The 19,852-nt window shown below is 57.4% G+C and overlaps 2 protein-coding genes across 7 annotated transcripts in view; both read right to left on the minus strand.

Moving 5' to 3' along the window:
* Positions 1 to 13,571, minus strand: part of CABIN1 (calcineurin binding protein 1) — a 70,760-nt gene extending 57,189 nt beyond the window's left edge. For 4 of the 5 annotated variants that reach the window (XM_043901190.1, XM_043901192.1, XM_043901191.1 and 1 more), the window contains exons 1-10: positions 11,133 to 11,152; positions 8,319 to 8,375; positions 7,774 to 7,866; positions 7,296 to 7,409; positions 6,580 to 6,711; positions 6,247 to 6,427; positions 4,134 to 4,263; positions 2,969 to 3,118; positions 1,655 to 1,941; positions 599 to 767 (exon numbers count right to left, since the gene is read on the minus strand). In XM_043901190.1, the coding sequence (XP_043757125.1) occupies positions 599 to 767; positions 1,655 to 1,941; positions 2,969 to 3,118; positions 4,134 to 4,263; positions 6,247 to 6,427; positions 6,580 to 6,711; positions 7,296 to 7,409; positions 7,774 to 7,866; positions 8,319 to 8,321 (1,259 nt within the window). In that variant the 5' untranslated portion in view covers positions 8,322 to 8,375; positions 11,133 to 11,152. Of the gene's footprint in view, positions 1 to 598; positions 768 to 1,654; positions 1,942 to 2,968; positions 3,119 to 4,133; positions 4,264 to 6,246; positions 6,428 to 6,579; positions 6,712 to 7,295; positions 7,410 to 7,773; positions 7,867 to 8,318; positions 8,376 to 11,132; positions 11,153 to 13,511 lie in introns of those variants that run through there. The other variant, XM_043901189.1, reaches the window with a different exon arrangement.
* Positions 13,572 to 16,279: 2,708 nt separating this feature from the next.
* On the minus strand, positions 16,280 to 19,155 carry LOC122693614 (D-dopachrome decarboxylase). 2 transcript variants are annotated; one of them, XM_043901193.1, is made up of 3 exons: positions 18,793 to 19,131; positions 18,255 to 18,430; positions 16,280 to 16,505 (listed from the first exon to the last, which is right to left on the minus strand). In XM_043901193.1, the coding sequence occupies exons 1-3, from the start codon at positions 19,129 to 19,131 to the stop codon at positions 16,433 to 16,435; spliced, it is 588 nt and encodes a 195-aa protein (XP_043757128.1). In that variant the 3' UTR covers positions 16,280 to 16,432. The 2 variants fall into 2 exon arrangements, with proteins under 2 accessions (XP_043757128.1, XP_043757129.1); XM_043901194.1 differs by lacking the exon at positions 16,280 to 16,505 and adding an exon at positions 17,646 to 17,832 and having other exon boundaries at positions 18,793 to 19,155.
* Positions 19,156 to 19,852: the final 697 nt, after the last annotated feature.

Consider the following 19,852-nt stretch of genomic DNA (forward strand, 5'->3'; position numbering starts at 1 on the left):
CAGCTCCCAGACTGCAGGGCCACAGACGGGAGAAAACGGTGTGAAGTCTCAGACACAAAGTCACAGGGCACGGGGGAGGACGCCCCGGCTCAGGACGCGCCCCTCGTGTCGGCGGGCACAGAGCACCCGCCCGCTCTCTGCGCTTGGGCAAGGGCGGTAGAAGTCTAGCAGCATAACTCGGGAGAGCGCAGACACTGAGGCCCCAAAGCGTCTGACGTAGGGGACAGGGCAAGACAGGGGCCGGAGAAGACCCAGGGGACGAGCACAGGGGCGCAGACCCCCTTCCCCAGGCAGCCGGGCCCATCTCCTCCTGGGAGGCTTCTCTGAGGAACCCAAGAAACAGGGGACGACTCCCAAACCCGCCATCTACTTTCTCAAGCTCCAGGGACCCTGCGGAGGCCGGAGAAGCCAAGCAGGCACCTCCCCTCCCACGGGCCCCTCGGACGGGCTGTCCTGGCATCTGTGCCTGGACAACAGGAGGCCCAGGCATGAGGCGTGAGCAGCAGCCCCAGTCCAGGGGCAGAGGAGGCGCCCACGGGGAGGCGGGAGGGAGGCAGGAGGCTGTGTGCTTCCTCTGCTGAGACCCAGAGCACCGCACCTGGATGGCAGGAACTTCAGCAGCAGCTCCTGGAAGTCCACCTTCTCTTCCTTCTTGCACTTGGTGTTTCGGACGCGGGCAGACCGCCGCTTCGCTGTCTCCCCGCTCTCCTCGGAAATCTTCTTCCGTTTCACCCCTTTCTTGGATTTATCTCCACCGGAGACATCACCTTTACAAACAGAGCAAGTTGAATGCTTAGGAGAGTTGGGCCATGGAAACGCACCTCAAGGCGCTCAGTCCTTTTATAACCTGCTAGCATACTTTGCTTGTGGCTTCTCAGACATTCAAGAAATCTCCTGTCCCCTCTAGCAAAAAAGGTCCTGAGAAAAGGCCATTTCAAATCCCTTAATCTCACCCCTTTCTCACCCACAGGCCAGGCCTCAAGACTACTTTCCAAAGCTACAGAATGCCAGGGTCTGAGGGTCAAAGCTCCCCCACTGGCTGTCCTGGGAGGGGGCTAAGCAAGCAGCAGGGACCCTGACTCTGCCCTAGACCAGGGCCCAGTGACAGGATGCGGGCAAGAGGGTCACATGATTCGTAGCAGACAGCTGTCACTCGTGATGAAGTTAAAAAGTTAGAAACCATCACATACATGTTCATTCAGAACCTTCTTTAGCTGCCACATAGGCTTTATCAGTGACACAGAAATCCAGGAAAGGCTCAGAAGCTTTGGTCAAAGTTTTTTTGGAAGGCTCCGATGATAAAAATCAGTAATGCCATTCCAAGGGACATGACCACAGACTGCGGGGACTGCTGGCTGCTGCTTAAGCTGGGAGTGTCAGTGCCCAGCAGCACAGCGGGCAGGGCAGGGGCCGGCCAGAGCACAGCCAGCAGAGGGACCCGCCAGGCCACAGCTCACAGGCAGCGGGGCCTGAGGAGCTGTGCCCGAGACCAAGCCCGCACCCAGGGCCCCACTGTGGAGGGAGGCCGGCCAGCAGCCCGGAGCTCTCCTGCGCGGCCGGGCGGCGGCAGGACCCGGCCTTGGAGGGCAGGGCGCTCCAACTCCCACTGCCCCTCAGCAGACGGGCCCCTGAAGCCCAGCCCGGGCCCGCTCACCAGTGGGGACGCCCGTCTCCAGCAGGCTGGGGCTGTGCAGCGGGAAGCTGGCCGTGGGCACGGGGGCGAACGACAGCAGGGGCTCCGCCGCGGAGGCGGCGGGGCTGGCGCTGGCGGGGCGGGGCTGGAGCACGCTGACGGGCGCCGCCTCCTCCGGGGACGCGGGGCGCTGTCCGGGGTCCTGATAGTCAGACAGGTCGATCCTCTTGCCGAGGCTGGGCCGCGGGGGCTCGCAGGTGGTGAGGTGGCGGTACGTGGCCAGCAGGCTCTCGCCGAGGCACTTCCAGCTGCAGGGAGCAGGTCACCACAGGGCTCAGCACCCACCACGGGGGGGCCCTGAGCCCAGCCCACCGTGCCCACGAGGGCGGGGGGCCGGGGTGCAGGACCGCTGAGATGGAGCTGCTGGAGCTGGGGCGGAGCCCACACCCTCCGCACGCTCCGCAGGAGCCCCAAGGCATCTCGGCCCCAGCAGGCAGGGGCAGCCGTGGGCTCACGCGGTAACGCCACCTGAGCAAGGTCCCGTCTTTACCGCCCAGTGGCCTTGCCCTGCGGCCACCTGTCTGATTTCCTGGGAGACAGCTACTGACAGGGATGTGCTCCAAAGGGGCTCAACAGCTCCTGGGCCGGAGCCTGCTGCGTGCAAATGGAGAACTTGGGAGCCTTGCGTGAGCAGGCCGTGCTGCATGCTGTGTGTGGTGAGGGGCGGCAGGGCTCCGCGGCACGCGGTCTGCTGCTCTGCGCTCTGTGTCATCACGTGTTGTGCTGCATGCCAGGCTGTGCTGTGGCACGACGCAGGGTGGCATAAGGTACCCACCCACCCGTCCCTGAACAGCTTGCCAGGCCCTCAGACTAAAGTGCTGCCTGCCCGACCTCACTGCCCCGCCCCCACACCCTCACCTGCGTAGCTTCCTTCAGTTTTGCAAACAAAACCACGCCCCACACACTGCAGGGCCTTTGCACAGGCTTCCCTCTGCCTGACCCATGCCCACTCCTCCCTGGACTCCAGCTCCGGCCCTAAACCCTCTCCCACCCACGCAGCAGCGTGACCCCGTCATGAGTGTGGACTCGCGAGCAGGACGCCAGGCCCTGCGGTGGGCTCCCCACTCACCCTTAGCCCCTCAGAGCCCTGATGGCCCCTGTCCACCTTCCCGTCTCCCCTCGGGTGGGCGGTGAGAGGGGCTGACAGGAGCGTGGCAGGTGGCAGATCAAGGACAGCATGGACAGAGGGGCTCCTGGCAGCGGTCACCTGCCTGTGTGCCCCGTGTCCCCGCCCATGCAGGGCCCTGCAGCCGCCTGGCACCCTGGACAACCTACGTGAGGAAGGGGATGGGCTGCACCAGCTTCAGGTCCGGCTCCTTCTCGCGCACCGTCAGCGCCTGCCGCCTCCTCCGCAGCCCCAGGGCCTCGTCCACGATGGCCTGCGACTCGGCCGCGCTCACTGACACCTCGTGGATGGACATGTCACTGAGAGTGCGAGGGAGAGGCATGACCAGGGCACATCAGAGCCACGGCGCAAATCCTGCACACGGGCGTGCAGTGAGCACCCTGTAATCTGCATTAATTCTTCCACAAATAAAATTACCAGTGGGCTGAAAAGGGCAGTAATTAGCATTCTTAATACTCATGTACACTGCATGACTAATGCCCTTTAATCTGTTCACAACTGGGCAACAGGTCTTCATCTGCATTAGCAGGACCACACTGATAGCAGAAAAATCACATGCTGCTCTCATTCTTTGTTGAAAAGTTTGTAAAGATTTAACTATCCCATACTGTCCATCCAAAAATAGCGTTCAGACCAGCCAAGCTCACCAAAGCTAATGGAAGTCAACAGCAAGGGTGGGACCTTGAGGCCCAGCATGCTTCCCATGGATACACATCTGCCAGCAGAGGCCCCTCCCTGCAGGGCTCCCCTGCACTCATGGGCTCATCACCCACCTCCCCAAAGAAGGGCAGTCCCTTCAGGACAGATGGGAACAAGAGATGCAGTCTCCTGAGGTATAAACACCGGGACAAATGACCACTAACCCCCAGTGGAAAACTCCCAGGGCCAAGTTGATACCATGGGCGGGAGCAGTGGTGAGGGAGGCAACCCAAGCTTGGAAAGCTGCCGAGGGGGGACCTGGGAGCCAGAACACAAAAGAGGCAGGAGAGTGGGCCAGGGAGAGGTGGGGACTCCCGTGAGGGTGCTGGGGAGCCAGGGCAGGGCCAGCAGGGCCAGCCCAGAGCCTGCGGGCCCAGGACTGCTCTCCTCCCGGGGAGGGGGCAGGAGGACTGGGTGGTCAGGCTGTAAAGGGCCTCAGAGACAGCGCTACTGAGCACGGGCCCCATCCCAGAGGCAGGCAGGGTGGGTCACAGGTGGGCCAGGCAGTGCGGAAAGCCCCGCCTCGGAAAGGGGAAGGCGAGCAGCGAGGTGGACAGAGGCAGCCCTGAATGCCTGAAGGAGAGGCGCAGGCAGGGCAGGCCGTGAGGGACCTACCACTTGAGGAACATGTGGAGGGAGTCCTGGCGGAGGCACGGCTGCTCCTGGAAGATCTTCTCCTTGAGCACCAGCCCCTTGCTGTAGCAGCAGTCCTTCTCCAAGGCCTTGCAGATGAAGTACAGGCATGCTGGCAGAGAGAGATAGGTGTGACCTTGGGCTGCCTCTGACACCCTGGCCTTGCCAGTGATGCCAGGGAAGGGTCCCTGCTCTGGGGGCCAAAAGACACCGGGAAAACAAGGACAAGACACCACCTGGACCCATCCAATCAGGAACCATTTCTGAAAATAGTAACCCCGAGGCTGCCGGGGAGGAGGAGGATGGGCTGGGCAACCTTTCTGGGGAACGGGGGGGCATCACACACAGAACCTCGACCCAAGAAACCCACCCGACAGGGGCCAGCTGCCTGCAAACCAGAGCACGACTGCCAGCTCGCTCTGCTCTGGACTGGACGGCCCAGGGCCCGGCCCAGCTCCCCAGCCTGAGTGCGGATGCGAGGCGCTCCCATCAGGAATCAGCAGAGGAGAACAGAGCGGGGAGAGGGGAGGAAAGCCAGGACAGAGGCCAGGAAGCCAGGCAGAGGGCTGGAAGGAGGGCGGAGCCGGGCCGCCCCACCAGCCACCCACTGAAGGAGAGTGGGGCTCCCGGGGGAGGGGCCGCAGCAGGGCTGATGTGCCCACAGCAGAGGGAGGCCCGCCGACTCGGCTCAGGGTCCACCTGACGTGGGGTTAAGCTCAGGGATGCCCGTCGGCCCTCACAGGCACATACACCGCTCTGTCCCCCAAGCCATCTTCTGCTCAAGACCTGGGTTTACCAGGCACACAGCCTGAGCCAGAGCCTGAGCTGGGATGCAGAGACGGCAGGATACTGAAGGCTGGGCCTCCAGGGGGCGCCCGAACTCCAGGATGGGCCCCAGGGAGCCGACAGTCAGGGAAGATGCAAGCGCCAGAGTTGAAACAGGGAAATGGGTGACATGCAGACGGCCACGGAAGCACACGCACCCGTGAGGGGACACGAGGCGCGTGTGTGGAGGTGACCCCACGTGTGAGCGTGCGATGTCAGACGTGCAGAGGAGAGGACAGACGGCGGAGGCCCGACGGCGCAGGGGGCCAGACGGGCGGGCCCGGCTTGCACAGGGCAGGGGCGGCTGAGCTGGCTCTGGGGACCCAGCAGCTGGCCCCTGCCACCAGGCTCGAGCACATGGAGCCAGGGAGGGGTGTGGGCCCAGCTTCCCAGCCTCCGCCACCCCTAGAAAGGGAAGGAAGAGCCGCCAGAGCCAGCCTCCCGGCCGAAACCGTCACCCAGGCTGGGCGCTGGTGCACGTCTGGGCCCGAGGCCAGCTCCCCTGCACCCTGTCCTGCCCGGGGCCCTCCCACACAGCGGCCAGGAGGAGTCAGCCCAGGAGACCCAGAACCCCGTCAGCGCCTGCCTTGGGACGGCCCACAGAGGGCCATGTGTCCCCTGCAGAGCAGAGGGCCAGGCAGGGCCCTCTGTAGAAGAGGCGGGGTATTCTACAGCGCTGGGGAATTTGCCAGAGCCACTCTTCTACAGGTAATGCAGGCCACCAGAATAACAGGCCTGTTACTGAATGCAGGCCGCCAGAATAACAAGATTTTGGGAAAGCCAGCTCCTAAATCTAACCTCCATTCTTCTACCCCATCTAGTCCTTCTCCTCTGCCCCAGGGCAAGGCAGGGCAGAGGGACGCCACCACAAGGCAGACGGGGGCTCCGTCTGGCACAGGTCTTTCCAGCGGCCATGCTGCTCTACACAAGGAGGGAAGGATACAAGTGAGCGTCTGGCATTGGGAGTGAGGCTGCAGCCGCCAGGCCGCCTGTCAGCAAATTTCAGGAGCAGGCCTGGGGCAGGACGCAGCGGGGTGGGGGGAGCAGGGGACGAAAGGCGGAAGAGAACCTGTCTTCCTACCACAACGCGAGCGGCAAGCCTCGACCGAGGAAGAAAGCTAGCAGAGCGTGCTGGGGAAGCAAACACATCTCCGTCCCCCGCACGCGGGGCAGACAGCCAGCCCTTCCTCACCAGCGCCGGCCCCGAGCTCAACCAAGCCACCCTCCCTCCTGAAGTGCTCACGGGAGAACTCAGTCACGCCCCACTCACTGGTGTAGTCGCTGAGGGTGTACAGGACAGTGATGAGGTTGTCCAGGCAGGGCCAGTGGTCAGGGTTGCACCGCAGCCCCTCCTCAAACGCGTGGCGAGCCAGGGGCACCCGGATGAGCCTCAGGGCCACATGTCCAATCTTATACCAGAGGTTGACGTCTGTGGAGTCCAGCATGACCGCCTGCAAGCAGGGCCGCATACGCGTGCTCAGTCGACCCCACCACCTCCAGCAGGCGTCCGAGGGGACAGCACTGGCCCGGCCCCCCAGACTGCCCAGGGATGACAGGGGAGCCACGCAGCCCCCAAGGGCTGCCGAAGACCCACGGGGCACACCTCCAGGTAGAACTCCATGGCCGTCTCCAGATCCTCCCGCTGGGCAGCCAGCTGCGCCAGGTTCTTGTACGTGGAGTACTTCAGCATCAGCCCAGGGTGTTTCAGCCCCTCCTTCTCATCACCAGGAACCGCCTGGGAACGCGGCAGAGAGGCGCAAAGTGAGAGCCAGGCCCTGAAGCCTCCGCGGGCGGTCAGCAGGGCCCCTGGCCTCCGTGCAGGCCTGGGGGCCAGTCCAGAACCACCCTCCACTGGAAAACAGTATGGCCCCAGGGGTCTTTCAAGGACCCCTCCACCCCCGCCCCAGCTCCGAGCACACAAAGGAGAAAGGCCAGACCCCTGAGAGGCAGTTTGCAGGCCATCCAGGCAGCAAACAATAGGGAGGGGACACTTCCGGACGCCCGTCACGCCCGAGGGCCCGAGCCCGGAAGGTGATGTTTACGGCACTTGTGTGCTGGCCGCCCAGCGCACCCCACACCACTTCCGGCTCCGGCGCTTCACTAAGCGGAAGGCCCTGGACCATCCGCAGCGCGCCGCCACACTGTGAGGACAGAGCGCCCCCACCTGGTAGACTGTGAAGCCCTAGCAGGAAGGGCAGCTGGCATTTGGGGCTGTCACTCTGTCCCTAGAACTGTTCCGCGTGCTTCTCCGGACTCGCCAGGCCTCGGAGCACCCCAGCGAGAAGGGCGTTCCGCAGGCGGGAAAGCCCGGGGCCTCACCTCCCGCAGCAGGCGCGCCTCCAGCAGCTCGTGGTAGGCCTTGGCGGACTCCTCAAATCGGTCATGCTTCTGCAGATCCAGGGCCTTGTGGTACAAGGCAAAAGCCTCTGCTTCCTGAAAACCAAGACGGGGGACATTTTTAGAGAGCACAAAGGTGTGTCGTTTTAGGCCGACAGTGTGTGAGGGGCTGCACTCAAGGCTGGGCGACCCGCACTCGCAGTGCTGGAGATGGTCCTGAGGCTCCGCCCTCCCAGGGGCTCACTGCTCCGCGGCCCCCCAGGTGGACCGAACAACATGGGCTCAGCTGAGTCTGAGCAATGGCAGGCAGCACGCCGAGGCCACAGCCAGAGCAAGGCCAAGGTTCCAGGAGCCGCGCGGGCACCCTGTGGGAGTGTGGCCACACCAGCCAGAATAACACAGACCCCAAGAGGGAAACGAGACTCCAGGGCCAGCTGCAGAGGAGCCCGTGACCACACACCTGCGCCTCCTTCGTCTGGGTCTTGTGACTTTTACAGCTTCCTTCATGATCGTCTTCGACGGTGGAGCTGGCATTTAAGGCTGCAATTCGAATCTAGAGGCAGAGGTATGAGGGGGGAGAAGAGCTGCTTTCAGATGAAAGGTGGCTCATCTCGTCAGTAGCCCACAAGGCGCACAGCTCTCTGTAACACAGTCCACTTCAAACAGCTGCAGCCTCCCCAGCTGTGGGGCTGAGTGACGGGTGACCACCCAGGGAAAAGGCAAACCGGAACATTCTGAAGGGACCACACCGACCTGCTTAGGGAACGTGTCCACTACAGAAGGGGCAGGCTGGGGACACCCAGCAATGGCCTGATGCAGCAGAAGACCCAGGCATCAGAAAAACAGACTCCAGTGACAGGGGCTGTGTCTCTCTGCCACAGAGACGTGGCCCTGCCAACCACCCACAGGAGGGCGGACACCCACACCCTCGAAGGACGGCCTTCAGGGCCCACCCAAGAACCCACCCCTCACCCTGGAGTGCCACGGCCAAGCACCAGCACATACCATCGTCAGAGCCTCCGGCACCACCCAGCAGCAGGGCAGGGCCAGCCCACACGGCTCCTAGGGAGGAAGCAGGACAGGCTGAGGTGGGGGGCGTCCAGGAAGAGCCGGGCCACGGGGAACCCGAGTCCAAAACCACAGGCCTCTGGCTCTGGGCACACAGGTTAGCGGGCCTTGGGACAGCTCTGCAGTCTGTCGCCTAGGGAGCCCCTGGTCTTGGGCTGGGCACCCACACTGGCCGGACAAGGCCCCGGGGACACGGAGGAGACAGCCTGACACCGCCCCAGGGCTCACTGCTCAGCACACGCAGCTCAACAAACAGTGATTTCCTCAAAAGTTGAATAAAATGGAAACACAGGCAGCAGACAGAGAACAAGTCACCCGCAGGGATGGGGGAATGTGAAGGAGGAAGGTCTGCGGTAAGACCCAGAAGGAACAGCACTGGGGTGCAGGCGGGGACACCGGGGCCTGGAGGGCGGGAGGGAAACATAAAAGAAAAAACGATGGGAAATATCAAGGAAAAACTTAGAGGTAGGCAGACCAGTGTGAAATCTGTAAAAAACGATAGGACTGGTGAGGACGTGCAGAAATCAGACCCTCACCCTGCAGATGGGAATGAAAAACAGTGAAACCTACTGGCAGTGGCAGTTGCTCAGAATGTTAGATTCCACTCCCAAGGGAAAGGAAAACATGTCCACACCAACACTCGCCCATGAATGTTCACAGCAGCATTATTCATGACAGATTAAAGGTGGGGACAACTCAAATGTCCATCAACTGACAGATACAGAAAACGTGGTATGTCCATGCAGCCAATGGATGATTATTCAGTCATAAAACAGACTACACTTGCTACCACCTGGATGAACCTTGAGAACGCAGCCATTAAAAGAAGACCAAGGCCACAGACTGCTGATTCCATTTATGTGCACCGTCCAGGAAGGAGGCCACAGAAGCAGGAAGGAGGCGGGGGCCAGGGGAGAGGGACGGATGGGGGTGACTCCTGCCGGGAACAGGGTGAGGATGGTGGTGCTGGGTACCAGATGTGTGCACACACCCACACTCACGGATCTGTGAGGTCTGATAAAGGAGACAGGGCAGGAGCCTGACTGAGGCAGCAGGGTGCAGGCGGCACGTCCCAGGAGGAAACCCACAGAACTGGGCCCTCAGGGGCCTTCAGGGAGCAGCAGGGTGCCGGGGAACACAGGGCTCCAGCTTGAGGGGTGGGATGAAGACGCAGCACCACCAAACGCTCCAGGGAGGGCAGAGCAAGGTGCCTGGAAACGGCCCAACCGGGGGTCACCACAGAACCCCGCGTGGGCCCAGCAGGCGGTATAGCTGAGCCTTGGCAGGGACTGAATGCGTGCTCTACTCGTATAAAACAAAACGACTACGGCTCCCGCCAACAGAGCTCACAGCTACGACCTCCACACGGGCTCTGGCTTCTCCAGGGGCTCTTACAAGGAAGGAAAAAAGCACAGTCTTCTTCACAGACAAGGAAGACACAACCCCACTAGGTTGATAGCTATTTCATCTCCTGGCTTCTACATTTACAAGCAACGCATGCTGCTGATTAACTCTGGAAACAGTGGCTTCACCATAAACTACACTGTGATGGACACTGTGACCACCAAACAGTCAGAGGGAGGGGGCGGGGTGGGGGCACGTGGTCGGGAGCAAGAGAAAAGTAGAAACCATAGCACATGCAAAGGGATTATTTATCGTCCAGAACACAGATCTTTTAAAATCCAGCTATTTATTTTTGCATCAATAGGAAAATCATCCGAGGAGTTAACCTCATAGAGGCTGGCATCCAGGTGTATTTGGGAGAACACTGACATTTTTTCTTCGAATTCTAGGAACTTTATACACATCTTATTTGGGAATATAACATACCTACCAATTCAGTGGACACATAAGGGAGAAATGGGCATTTCATGTGGCCAAATAGAAGATAACTTGATTGGTGGAATACCTATGCCTGTCTCCACAAAATCTATACAGGTAACAGAATATGTTCATAGTGGAAAATAAAGTATTCAGAATATGAACATTTCTAAAATCTTACCCCACAGGTAGAACATGTTTGTGTTATTTTGGCTTAAAATGCATAACTTCTTATCATGAGAAAATAGCAGACAAGCCTAAATTGAGCAACATCAGACAAAAAGTAGCAAGGTCAAGAAGTTAATAAAACACTGAATAAGAACTAGGGTTGTGACTATGTAGAAAGTGACAGTTAATAATACAGTATCAGTATGAGTTTCCTTTTATTGAAAATTGCACTAGGATTACATAAGACGTTACAGTTAGGGAAGCAGGCTGAGAAACATTTGGAAACTCACTGTATCATTGTTGCAACTTTCCACTAAGGCTAAGTGTAGTTTAAAAGACAACCTACAGAATGGGAGAAAATATTTGCAAATGCTGCAACTGACAACGAATTAATTTCCAAAATATACAAACACAGCTCACACAGCTCAATATCAAAAAAAGAAACACACAATCAAAAAATAGGCATAAGCTCTAAATAGACGTTCCTCCAAAGAAGACATACAGGACTTCCCTGACATACAGTCCAGTGGTTAAGACTCCATGCTTCCAAAACAGGGGACACAGGTTCAATCCTTGGTAGGGGAAGATGCCACATGCCATGGGGCAGCTAAGCCCGTGTGCCAAAACTACTGAGCCTGCGCTATGGAGTTCTCAACCCGCAACTACTGAAGCCCAGGCACCCCAGAGCACATGCTCCAAAACAAGAGAAGCCGCCACAGTGAGAAGCCTGCACACAGCAAACAGAAAGGAGCCCTGGCTCACCCTAACAAGAGAAAAGTCCACATAGCAACGAAGACCCAGCACACCCAAAAATAAAAATGCAGATGGCCAAAAGACACATGGGGCTTCCCTGGTGTCTCAGATGGTGAAGAATCCGCCTGCAATGCAGGAGACCTGGGTTACATCCCTGGGTTGGGAATATCCACTGGAGGAGGGCATGGTGACCCACTTTAGTATTCCTGCCTGAAGAATCCCCATGGAAAGAGGAGCCTGGCATGCTGTAGTCCATGGGGTCAAAAAGAGTCGGATGTGACTAAGTATGCACAAGACAGATGAAAATATGTTTAACATCACTCATTATTCAGTCAGTTCAGTTGCTCAGTCATGTCCGACTCTTTGCAACCCCATGGACTGCAACACGCCAGACTTCCCTGTCCATCACCAACTACCAGAGCTTGCTCAAACTCATGTCCATAGAGTCGGTGATGTCATCCAACCATCTCATCCTCTGTCATCCCCCTCTCCTACTGCCTTCAATCTTTCCCAGCATCAGGGTCTTTCCCAATGAGTCAGTTCTTCGAATCAGGTGGACAAAGTATTGGAGTTTCAGCTTCAGCATCAGTCCTTCCAATGAATATTCAGGACTGATTGCCTTTAGGATGGACTGGTTGGATCTCCTTGCAGTCCAAGGGACTTCAAGAGTCTTCTCCAACACCACAGTTCAAAAGCATCAATTCTTCGGCGCACAGCTTTCTTTATAGTCCAACTCTCACATCCATACATGACTACTGGAAAAACCACAGCTTTGACTAGACGGACCTTTGTTGGCAAAGTAATGTCTCTGCTTTTTAATATGCTGTCTAGGTTGGTCATAGCTTTTCTTCCAAGGAACAAGTGTCTTTTAATTTCGTGGCTGCAGTCACCATCTGCAGTGATTTTGGAGCCCCCAAAAATAAAGCCTCTGTTTCCATTGTTTCCCCATCTATTTGCCATGAACTGATGGGACCAGATGCCATGACCTTAGTTTTCAAATTATTAGAGAAATGCAAATCAAAACTACAGTGAGGCATCACCTCACACCAATCAGAACAGCCATCATTAAAAAGTCTACAAACAACAAATGCCGGAGGGCATGGAGAAAAGGAAATCCTCTTACCCTGTTGGCAGGAGTGTAAACTGGTGCAGCCACTATGGAGAACAATATGGAGGTTCCTTAAAACACTAAAAATAGAGCTACCATATGATCCTGCATTCCCAGTCTTAGGGATGGGGGGTAGCGGGGGACGATGGACCTAATTTGAGTTTGCTTTTCAACCATTTAAAAATGTAAAAACCATTCTCTGCTCTTGGGCTATAGCAAAACAGTGGGCTAGTGAGCAAACAATGATTTCTACATTTTCAAATGGTTGAAAAACTTCGGGACACATGAAAACTACATAAAACTTACGTAAGACTCAAACTTCGGTGTCCTTAAATAAAATGTTATGGAAACACTGCCCCTCTCTTGGATACTGTCTTTGGCTGTGTCCGCAGTACTAGACAATGTAGAGCCACCAAGTACTTATATCATTAGAAGTATACACATTATAGTCACAAGACATAATAATAATATAAAAAACAAAGAGGGGCCGGCTCACAGGAAAAGACCGTGATGCTGGGAAAGATTGAAGTTGGGAGGAGAAGGGGACGACAGAGGATGAGATGGCTGGATGCCATCACCGACTCGATGGACATGAATTTGAGCAAGCTCCAGGAGTTGGTGATGGACAGGGAGGCCTGGCGTGCTGCAGTCCATGGAGTCGCAAAGCGTCGGACACGACTGAGCAACAACCAAAAGAAGGGTCACACGGAGGGAAGCCCAGCCGCGTGTAAGCCACATACACAGCACGCCCTGCAGTGACCCAGGCGCCCCAGAAGCGAGGGGCCTCAGAGCCGCCTGCGCAGCGCCCCGCGCCGCGGTGCGGAGACTCGATCGGGCCCAGGGTCGGCCCGGAGCCTGGAGCCGCCGGGCCACGGGGGGCGCCGGGGGCTCGGGACATCAGCGGCCGCGCCTCCTCTCGGCCTCGGTTTCCACCTGCGAGCGGCGCTCACCACGCAGCGCCGCCGCGAAGGTGAAGTGGAAGGACGCGAGGCTGGGGGCTTGGGGCCCTGCGCCGCGACCGCGGTCCGGACGGCGGCTCCCGCCGCGGTGCCCCGCCGCGACCGCTGGCCCTAGTATCAGGCCGCCAGGCGGGGCAGGGAGCTGACTAGAGGCCCCCGCCGGGCCGCTCCGGCTCCCGGCCTCGGTCTCCTCGCGGGGAGCCCGGGCGCCAGCCCAGCCGGGCCCCGCGCCCGCCGCACCTCAGGCTTCCGCCCCCACCCCGGCCCTCAGAGTCGCGCCCCAACCCCGGGCCGCCACAACCCTGTCGCCCAAGGGCTCACCAGGCGTCTCCACAGCAACCGCCTGTGTGGCCAGACCCCCCGCGCCGGCCGGCTGCGCGCCTGACAACAAGGCGCGCTCCCATTGGCTCAGGCGCCGGCTCCGCCGGCCAATCAGAGAGCGCGCACGCGCCATCCGGCGCGCGGCGCCCGGCCTGCCTGCGGACGCGGCCACGCGCAGAGGTCCGAGCGTGGCTGCGGACTCGACGCCAGCTCCCGCCAGCTCCCGCCAGCTCCCGCCAGCTCCCGCCAGCTCCCGCCAGCTCCCGCCTGTCCTGTTATGCAGGAGGCGCCCGTTGGCTGGGCCAGGCCCGCGGCCCTGCACAGTAACTACCCTGCGCAGTAGTAACAGTAGCGCACTACTGTTTCAGCCTTCGGACAGGTGCTGTGGAGGCCGTGGCAACGTGGGGACACTTGGAGGGAACAGGGGAAGGAAGAGCATCCTTCTTGACATTGCCCGTGCCTCACCCTGTTCCGAAAAGGATTTGAAGTTTAAAAGGCACAGATACACAAGCAATTCTTGACGCAGAGGAAAAAAGGGCAGACCTAGATGTAACACCAGAAACTATAAACCTCTTAGAGGAAAACACAAACAGAAACCTTGATGACATAAATCAAAGCGAGATCCTCCATGACCCACCTCCTAGATTCACGGGAAATAAAAACAAGCAAACAAGTGGGACCTGATTAAACTTAAATGCTTTTGCACAGCAAAGGATAAGCAAGGTGAAAAGACAGCCCTCAGAATGGGAAATAATAACAAATGAAACACCTGACAAAGGATCCATTTCCACAACATACAAGCAGATCTGAAGGGTTTCCGACATGGGGCTTGGGACTTGGGGGGGAGGGGGGGGCAACACTCTTGGGAGCTACATGTTTTAAGAAGGGGCTTCACACTGGTTGACATTCATAGAGGCTTGAGTCCAGTAAGAGTGATTTAAAGAACGAATGTTATGGCTTTCTCGTTGACTTTAGTAAAATCATGGTGAAGAACTGGTAGACAGTTCAGTACAATAAAACTTTATTGATATGCCAGGAAGTACAAAAATAACTGAGTCACCAACCTTAATTTAGGGTATAAGCTGGGTGGGAGGTGGTGGTGGTGGTGGGAGGGTTTAGACCATGAACAGATGGGTTCAAAGTTTCAGAGATAACTTGCATTCTTGGATGCAGCTCTCACCCCTGAGTTGTATTGCAAAAGATGTTCTGAAGTGAAAGTTGAAAAAAGATGGGGAGGGCGGTCCAAGGAGCAGGGAGCTGTGTGGCAAAGGTTTGAGCTGAGAAACAGTGCAGGCCATGCAGGAGTCTCATGCAGCTGTTATCAAGGGGCAAAATGGGGGGCCATGATGCCCGCATGGGGGGAGGGGCCAGTCGTCACAGCAAACTGATGACCTCACTCACTGATGGGGTCCTGGAAAGTTTAGGCCTGAATCCCTCCTTGAGCTTGAGTGCTTCAACCACTCATTTACATCCCATCCACAAACATTCCTTGAAGCCCTTTGGGAAGCAGGACATCCATGCAGGCAGAAGGAATGAGTGCAGAGATAGCTGGGATAGGGAGCCAGGGGTAGGACCTCCAAGCTGTAGCTTTTAACAAGTTCTCAGCGGTGGTCAAAGCTATGGTTTTTCTAGTAGTCAAGTATGGATGTGAGAGTTAGGCCATAAAGAAGGATGAGGGCTGAAGAATTGATGCTTTTGAATTGTGGTGCTGAAGAAGACTCTTGAGAGTCCCTTGGACTGCAAGGGGATCAAACCAGTCAATCCTTAAGGAAGTCAACTGTGAATATTCACTGGGAAGGACTGCTACTGAAACTGAAGCTCTGGTACTTTGGTCACCTGATGAGAGAAGCTGAAAAGACCCTGATACTGGGAAAGATTGAAGGCAGGAAGAGAAGATGACAGGGGACCAGATGGTTGGATGGCATCATTGACTCAGTGGACATGAGTCTGAACAAGCTCCAGGAGATGGTGAAGGACAGGAAAGCCTGGCATGCTGCGATCACAAATAGTTGGACACAACTGAGCCACTGAGCAACAGCGGTGGTCAGGTAAGGCACATTCCTTAGGAAACTTATTAACCAGGCAGATGCACAGACTGCAAATCAGTTTGGTATTTCATTGGTGCACAAGGATGATCAAAGCTTTAACGGGGGCAGGGAAAGTATTGACCAGAGATGTAAACTCTGCATCTGAAAGAAAGCTGAAAAGGAGACTTCCATGCCACGCCTCCCCCACCCTCTGTGTCCTCCGAAATGCAAAAGCATGATATGCGCTTTAGATTGGGGGCAGGGGCGGGGGCAGTAACAAGATTCCATTCATTCCATTTCTAGAAGCAGAGGCTGCATTTCTGGGCTTGCCATTTGGCACATGGATCTTACAAGGTACACAGCTACAGAGAATTCTCAGCACAACGCACAGGAGATGATGGGCGTCACAATGCCCAGGGAAGGGCCCTGAAGCCCAGGCTGAGGACGGGAATGTCGGGTCAGCAGAGTCTGCAGGAAGGCCCAGGCTGGACCAGCTGCCTGCCGCTCCCCACCAGCCTGAACAGGGGCATGAAGAGGAGCGCCTCCAAGAAGCCCTCCACCCTCAGATTCCAGCAGCCAAATGTAAGACATGAAACACAGCCCCTGAGGACAGGAACCTCCCACCTCCCAGGTTCCCTTAAGGTCCCCACCTCATAAAGCAACCTGCTGCCGGGAGTGACCCAGAATGCCTGGGGGTGTGGGTGGGAGGAGGCAGTGGTAAAGGGAAGCAGAGAAGTCAGGTTTGAGACAAAGCTCTCTTCATTTATTTGTTGTGAGGATGGGGAGGAGAACCACACAGAGGTGCCAGAAGCTGCTGTCCACCAGGCCCTCGCTGCCAGGAGGCCTCTCTGGAAGGGCTGTCAGCTCAGAGGCCCTGGGTGCCCTACACGCCCGTCATAAAAAGGTCATGACTGTCCCCTTCTTGCCAATCTGCCAGCGCTCCAAGGGGAAAAAGCGGATCACTATCCTTCAGGAGATGGAGAAAAAAGATATCATCAGCTCTTTGGCTAACTCCTTACATTCTAACACCCCCCAGCCAGACAGTCCCACTGTGGGCTCCAAGGAGCCTGCCTTAGCCCCACCAGGCATTTTGCAAGCCTGTCTCACCCCATGAACACTCTCCCCCAACCCCAGACAGGGCAGTGGGCACGTCAGGGGTGGAATGGTGACTGTCCACCATCATCACCCACCCAGAACAGACAGGCAGCCTCTGTGGTCACTGTATGTGGGTTCACAGGGGAGCCTTCTCTCTTCCAAACTGCAGGCCCCCAGGAACAGTATCCCAGCCCCTGTTTTTGCAAAGCCTGGCTCAAGAAGTCCAGGCATAACCACCTCCCTCCCCTCATCCCCACATATCTGCAGAGTGAGTGAATGAGCTCCTCTCCCAGAAGTGATAGGAAGTTCCTTGTGCAGAAACAGGATAGCCTAGGGCCAAGGAGGTATACATGACAACCTCAGTTGTCCCATGTGTAAATGGGCATAATGGAGCTATCTCCATTATGGGATGAGATGTCCCCATAATGGGATGGCATGTCCACATGGGGGGTATAGACAAAGGCACAAAACTTCTAGGGATCAAATGGGGTCATGCATGTGAGTTATCTATCAAATCTCTGGTATGTGGTAAATTACAGGTTACTTATCGTTGTTAGAATTCTTATGGCTCCCCAGATTAAGGACCAGGTCTAAGCACCCCCAGAAGTGACCATTCTTCACCCACTCTTTCTGGGCCAACAAAGGCTCTATTCTGAAAGGTTCTTTCAAGATTCTTCTGCAGTTAGTTCCTCATAGGCATAGACTCGGCTCAGGAATATTTTTCACCCAAGAAGAAACCATGACCTTGCCACAGAATCCCAGGTTTGGGAGCCATAGGGGATTCTTATTAGAAGCCGACTCATTAGAAAAGACCCTAATGCTGGGAAAGATTGAAGGCAGGAGAAGGGGACGACAGAGGACTAGATGATTGGATGGCATCACCAACTCAATGGACATGAGTTTGAGCAAGCTCCAGGAGATGGTGAAGGACCGGGAAACCTGGTGTGCTGCAGTCCATGGAATCGCGAAGAGGTGGACACAACTGAATGACTGAAAAACAACCACTGAGGGCTTCTGGGGAACCATTTAATCCATGCCTCTCTATTCACAGAAGAGAAGGTTACAAACCAGACACGGTTTACTTCCAGGTTTGTTTGGATTCCCCCGGCTGCATCGGACCCAAAGGTCACAACCTCAGGACATACCCAGAATTCCTCCTGTCCAGCTTAGAGAAGTCCTAGAAGATTACTCCTGTTTTCCTAACATATGGAAAAACCAGAGGGCAGATGATAAGTGGCTTTGGTTCTGTCGGGGTAGCAACATTCCGCCCTGCCAGCTGCCAAGGCAGGCACAGTAGTGTCATCCCACGCAGTGCCCCCAGTAGTGGTTAAAGGGGAGCCTTCCCATTTCACAGATGGAAACACTGAGGTCCCAGAGGCCATATCTTGCCCAGGTGTCACAGGAACCACTGCAGAGCCAGGAATTCATTCAATTCCACCACCACTCTCAAGGTGGGCTGTCCACAGGCCCATGGGGTCAAGGGGCCAGGCGACACCAGATCCTTCTTGTCCAGGGTGAGGAATTAATTTTTCCCCCAAACCTAGGAGGGGCCTGAGGTGGGATCCCGGCCCCCAGTGGCACAGCAGTCCCAAGAGGGTCCTCTCCCTGCCCCCCTACGCACCGGTCCTCGGCCAGGTCCAGCTCCTTGGTGAGGAACTCGAAGAAGCGCGCGCTGTGGCCGCGGTTCTCCTCGGCCGTGCCCACCACACCGATGGAGGAGACGAGCAGCTGGGCGCTGGGCTCCGCCGAGCCGTTCACCACCATTGCCAGGCCAGACCGCACCGTCACGTTCACGCGCTGCGGGGATACGGGAGTTTAGCCTGAAGCCGGCGTTAGGCGGGGATCGTGCTGAGGACCTGGGGAGCGCGGCGTGGGGGAGCGCGGGGTGCAGACGCGCGGGCTCCACGGGGGTCAGGGCTGGGGCACGAGTCGGGGTCCTTGGAGGTCACTTCGGGGTCACGGCTGGCCAAGCCGACACGGAGCACGTGTTGCGAGCGGGGCCACAGGGCCCTGGAGTGCGGGAGGTCGGACTTGGCGGCAGGCGGCGGGCGGGCGGACGCGGAAGAGTCGGGGTCACGCTGGGGAAGCGGGTCGCAGACAGAGCCCGACCCCGGTCCGCCAGCCTCCTCCCCGCCCCGTGCTCCCCGGCCCAGGCTCACGTCCTCAGGCTTGCTCAGGATGGCGGCAGTGGCCGCGCAGAGCCGCTTCTCCAGCCCCGCGGGAACGCGGCCGGCGGGCAAGCTCATGTCCAGCTCAACGAACGGCATGTCCAGCGGGAAAGGTGCGAACGGGCGCGGGGTCCGGGTCTGTGTTCTTGAAGGTCCGGCGACTGGTAGCCACGGGGCGGGGGTGCCACGGAACCTGCTCTCCTCATTGGCTGAACAGAAACGCAGCGCCCCCTGATTGGCTGCCTGGGCTACCTCCCCCGGGTCTCGGCTGACAGCCTCCGCAAGGGCTGGCGCCGATTTCCGGAAGTGTTGTAGCCCGACCCCCTCCATGTGACCCCGCCCCCAAAGAGGTATTGGCGCGCCAGGCCCCGCCCACACGCCAGACCCCGCCCGCGCCCCCACTCCAGCCGCCCTGGCCGTGGTTTCCTGTCCCCTGTGGCTTTCCAGCACTTCTTGTGTAATATTTAGGTGGAGGTCTGAACACGCCCAAACACACACACACACACCCGGAGGGGCCATCCCCAGGCTCCACCCTGACAATGCTACATCGTCACGGAATATTAAAATTTTTTTTGAATGAGTTGTCTCTGCGTCGGGCAACTCACGATCGAAGTGGGAAAATGCTCTTCTCTTGATCAGACCTGGTGACGTCTGGGGGCTCGAGTGGGGCTGGGCAGAGACCCTCGGGTTCACTGCATCCCTACCTGGTACCCGCGGACAAAAACACCCTTGTGGCTTCTTGTGCCTGTGGCAACCTTGCCTCATGGTGAAGGATCGCCCACCAGCGGGGGGTGATAGCCAGCCAAAGCCCCGGTCGAATTACCAGCAATGTTTATGGGGCCCTGTATTTTTTATAGGTGAAGCAAAAGCTGTTATTGAAAACGTGGATGTCTGTTGATGTGGCCAAACGTGGTACTTTCATCAGCGTTGGAAAATTGTTTGAATTGTAAATAACAAAGGTCGTTGAAATTATGTGGGTGTGTATGAATGATTCCAACTACTTATCTAAAATTTTATGTAAGTGGGCATATTAAAGGACTCATTCTTTGTC

Source organism: Cervus elaphus, chromosome 5 (genome assembly GCF_910594005.1).
Source record: "Cervus elaphus chromosome 5, mCerEla1.1, whole genome shotgun sequence".
In the NCBI taxonomy this organism is placed as follows: Eukaryota; Metazoa; Chordata; class Mammalia; order Artiodactyla; family Cervidae; genus Cervus; species Cervus elaphus.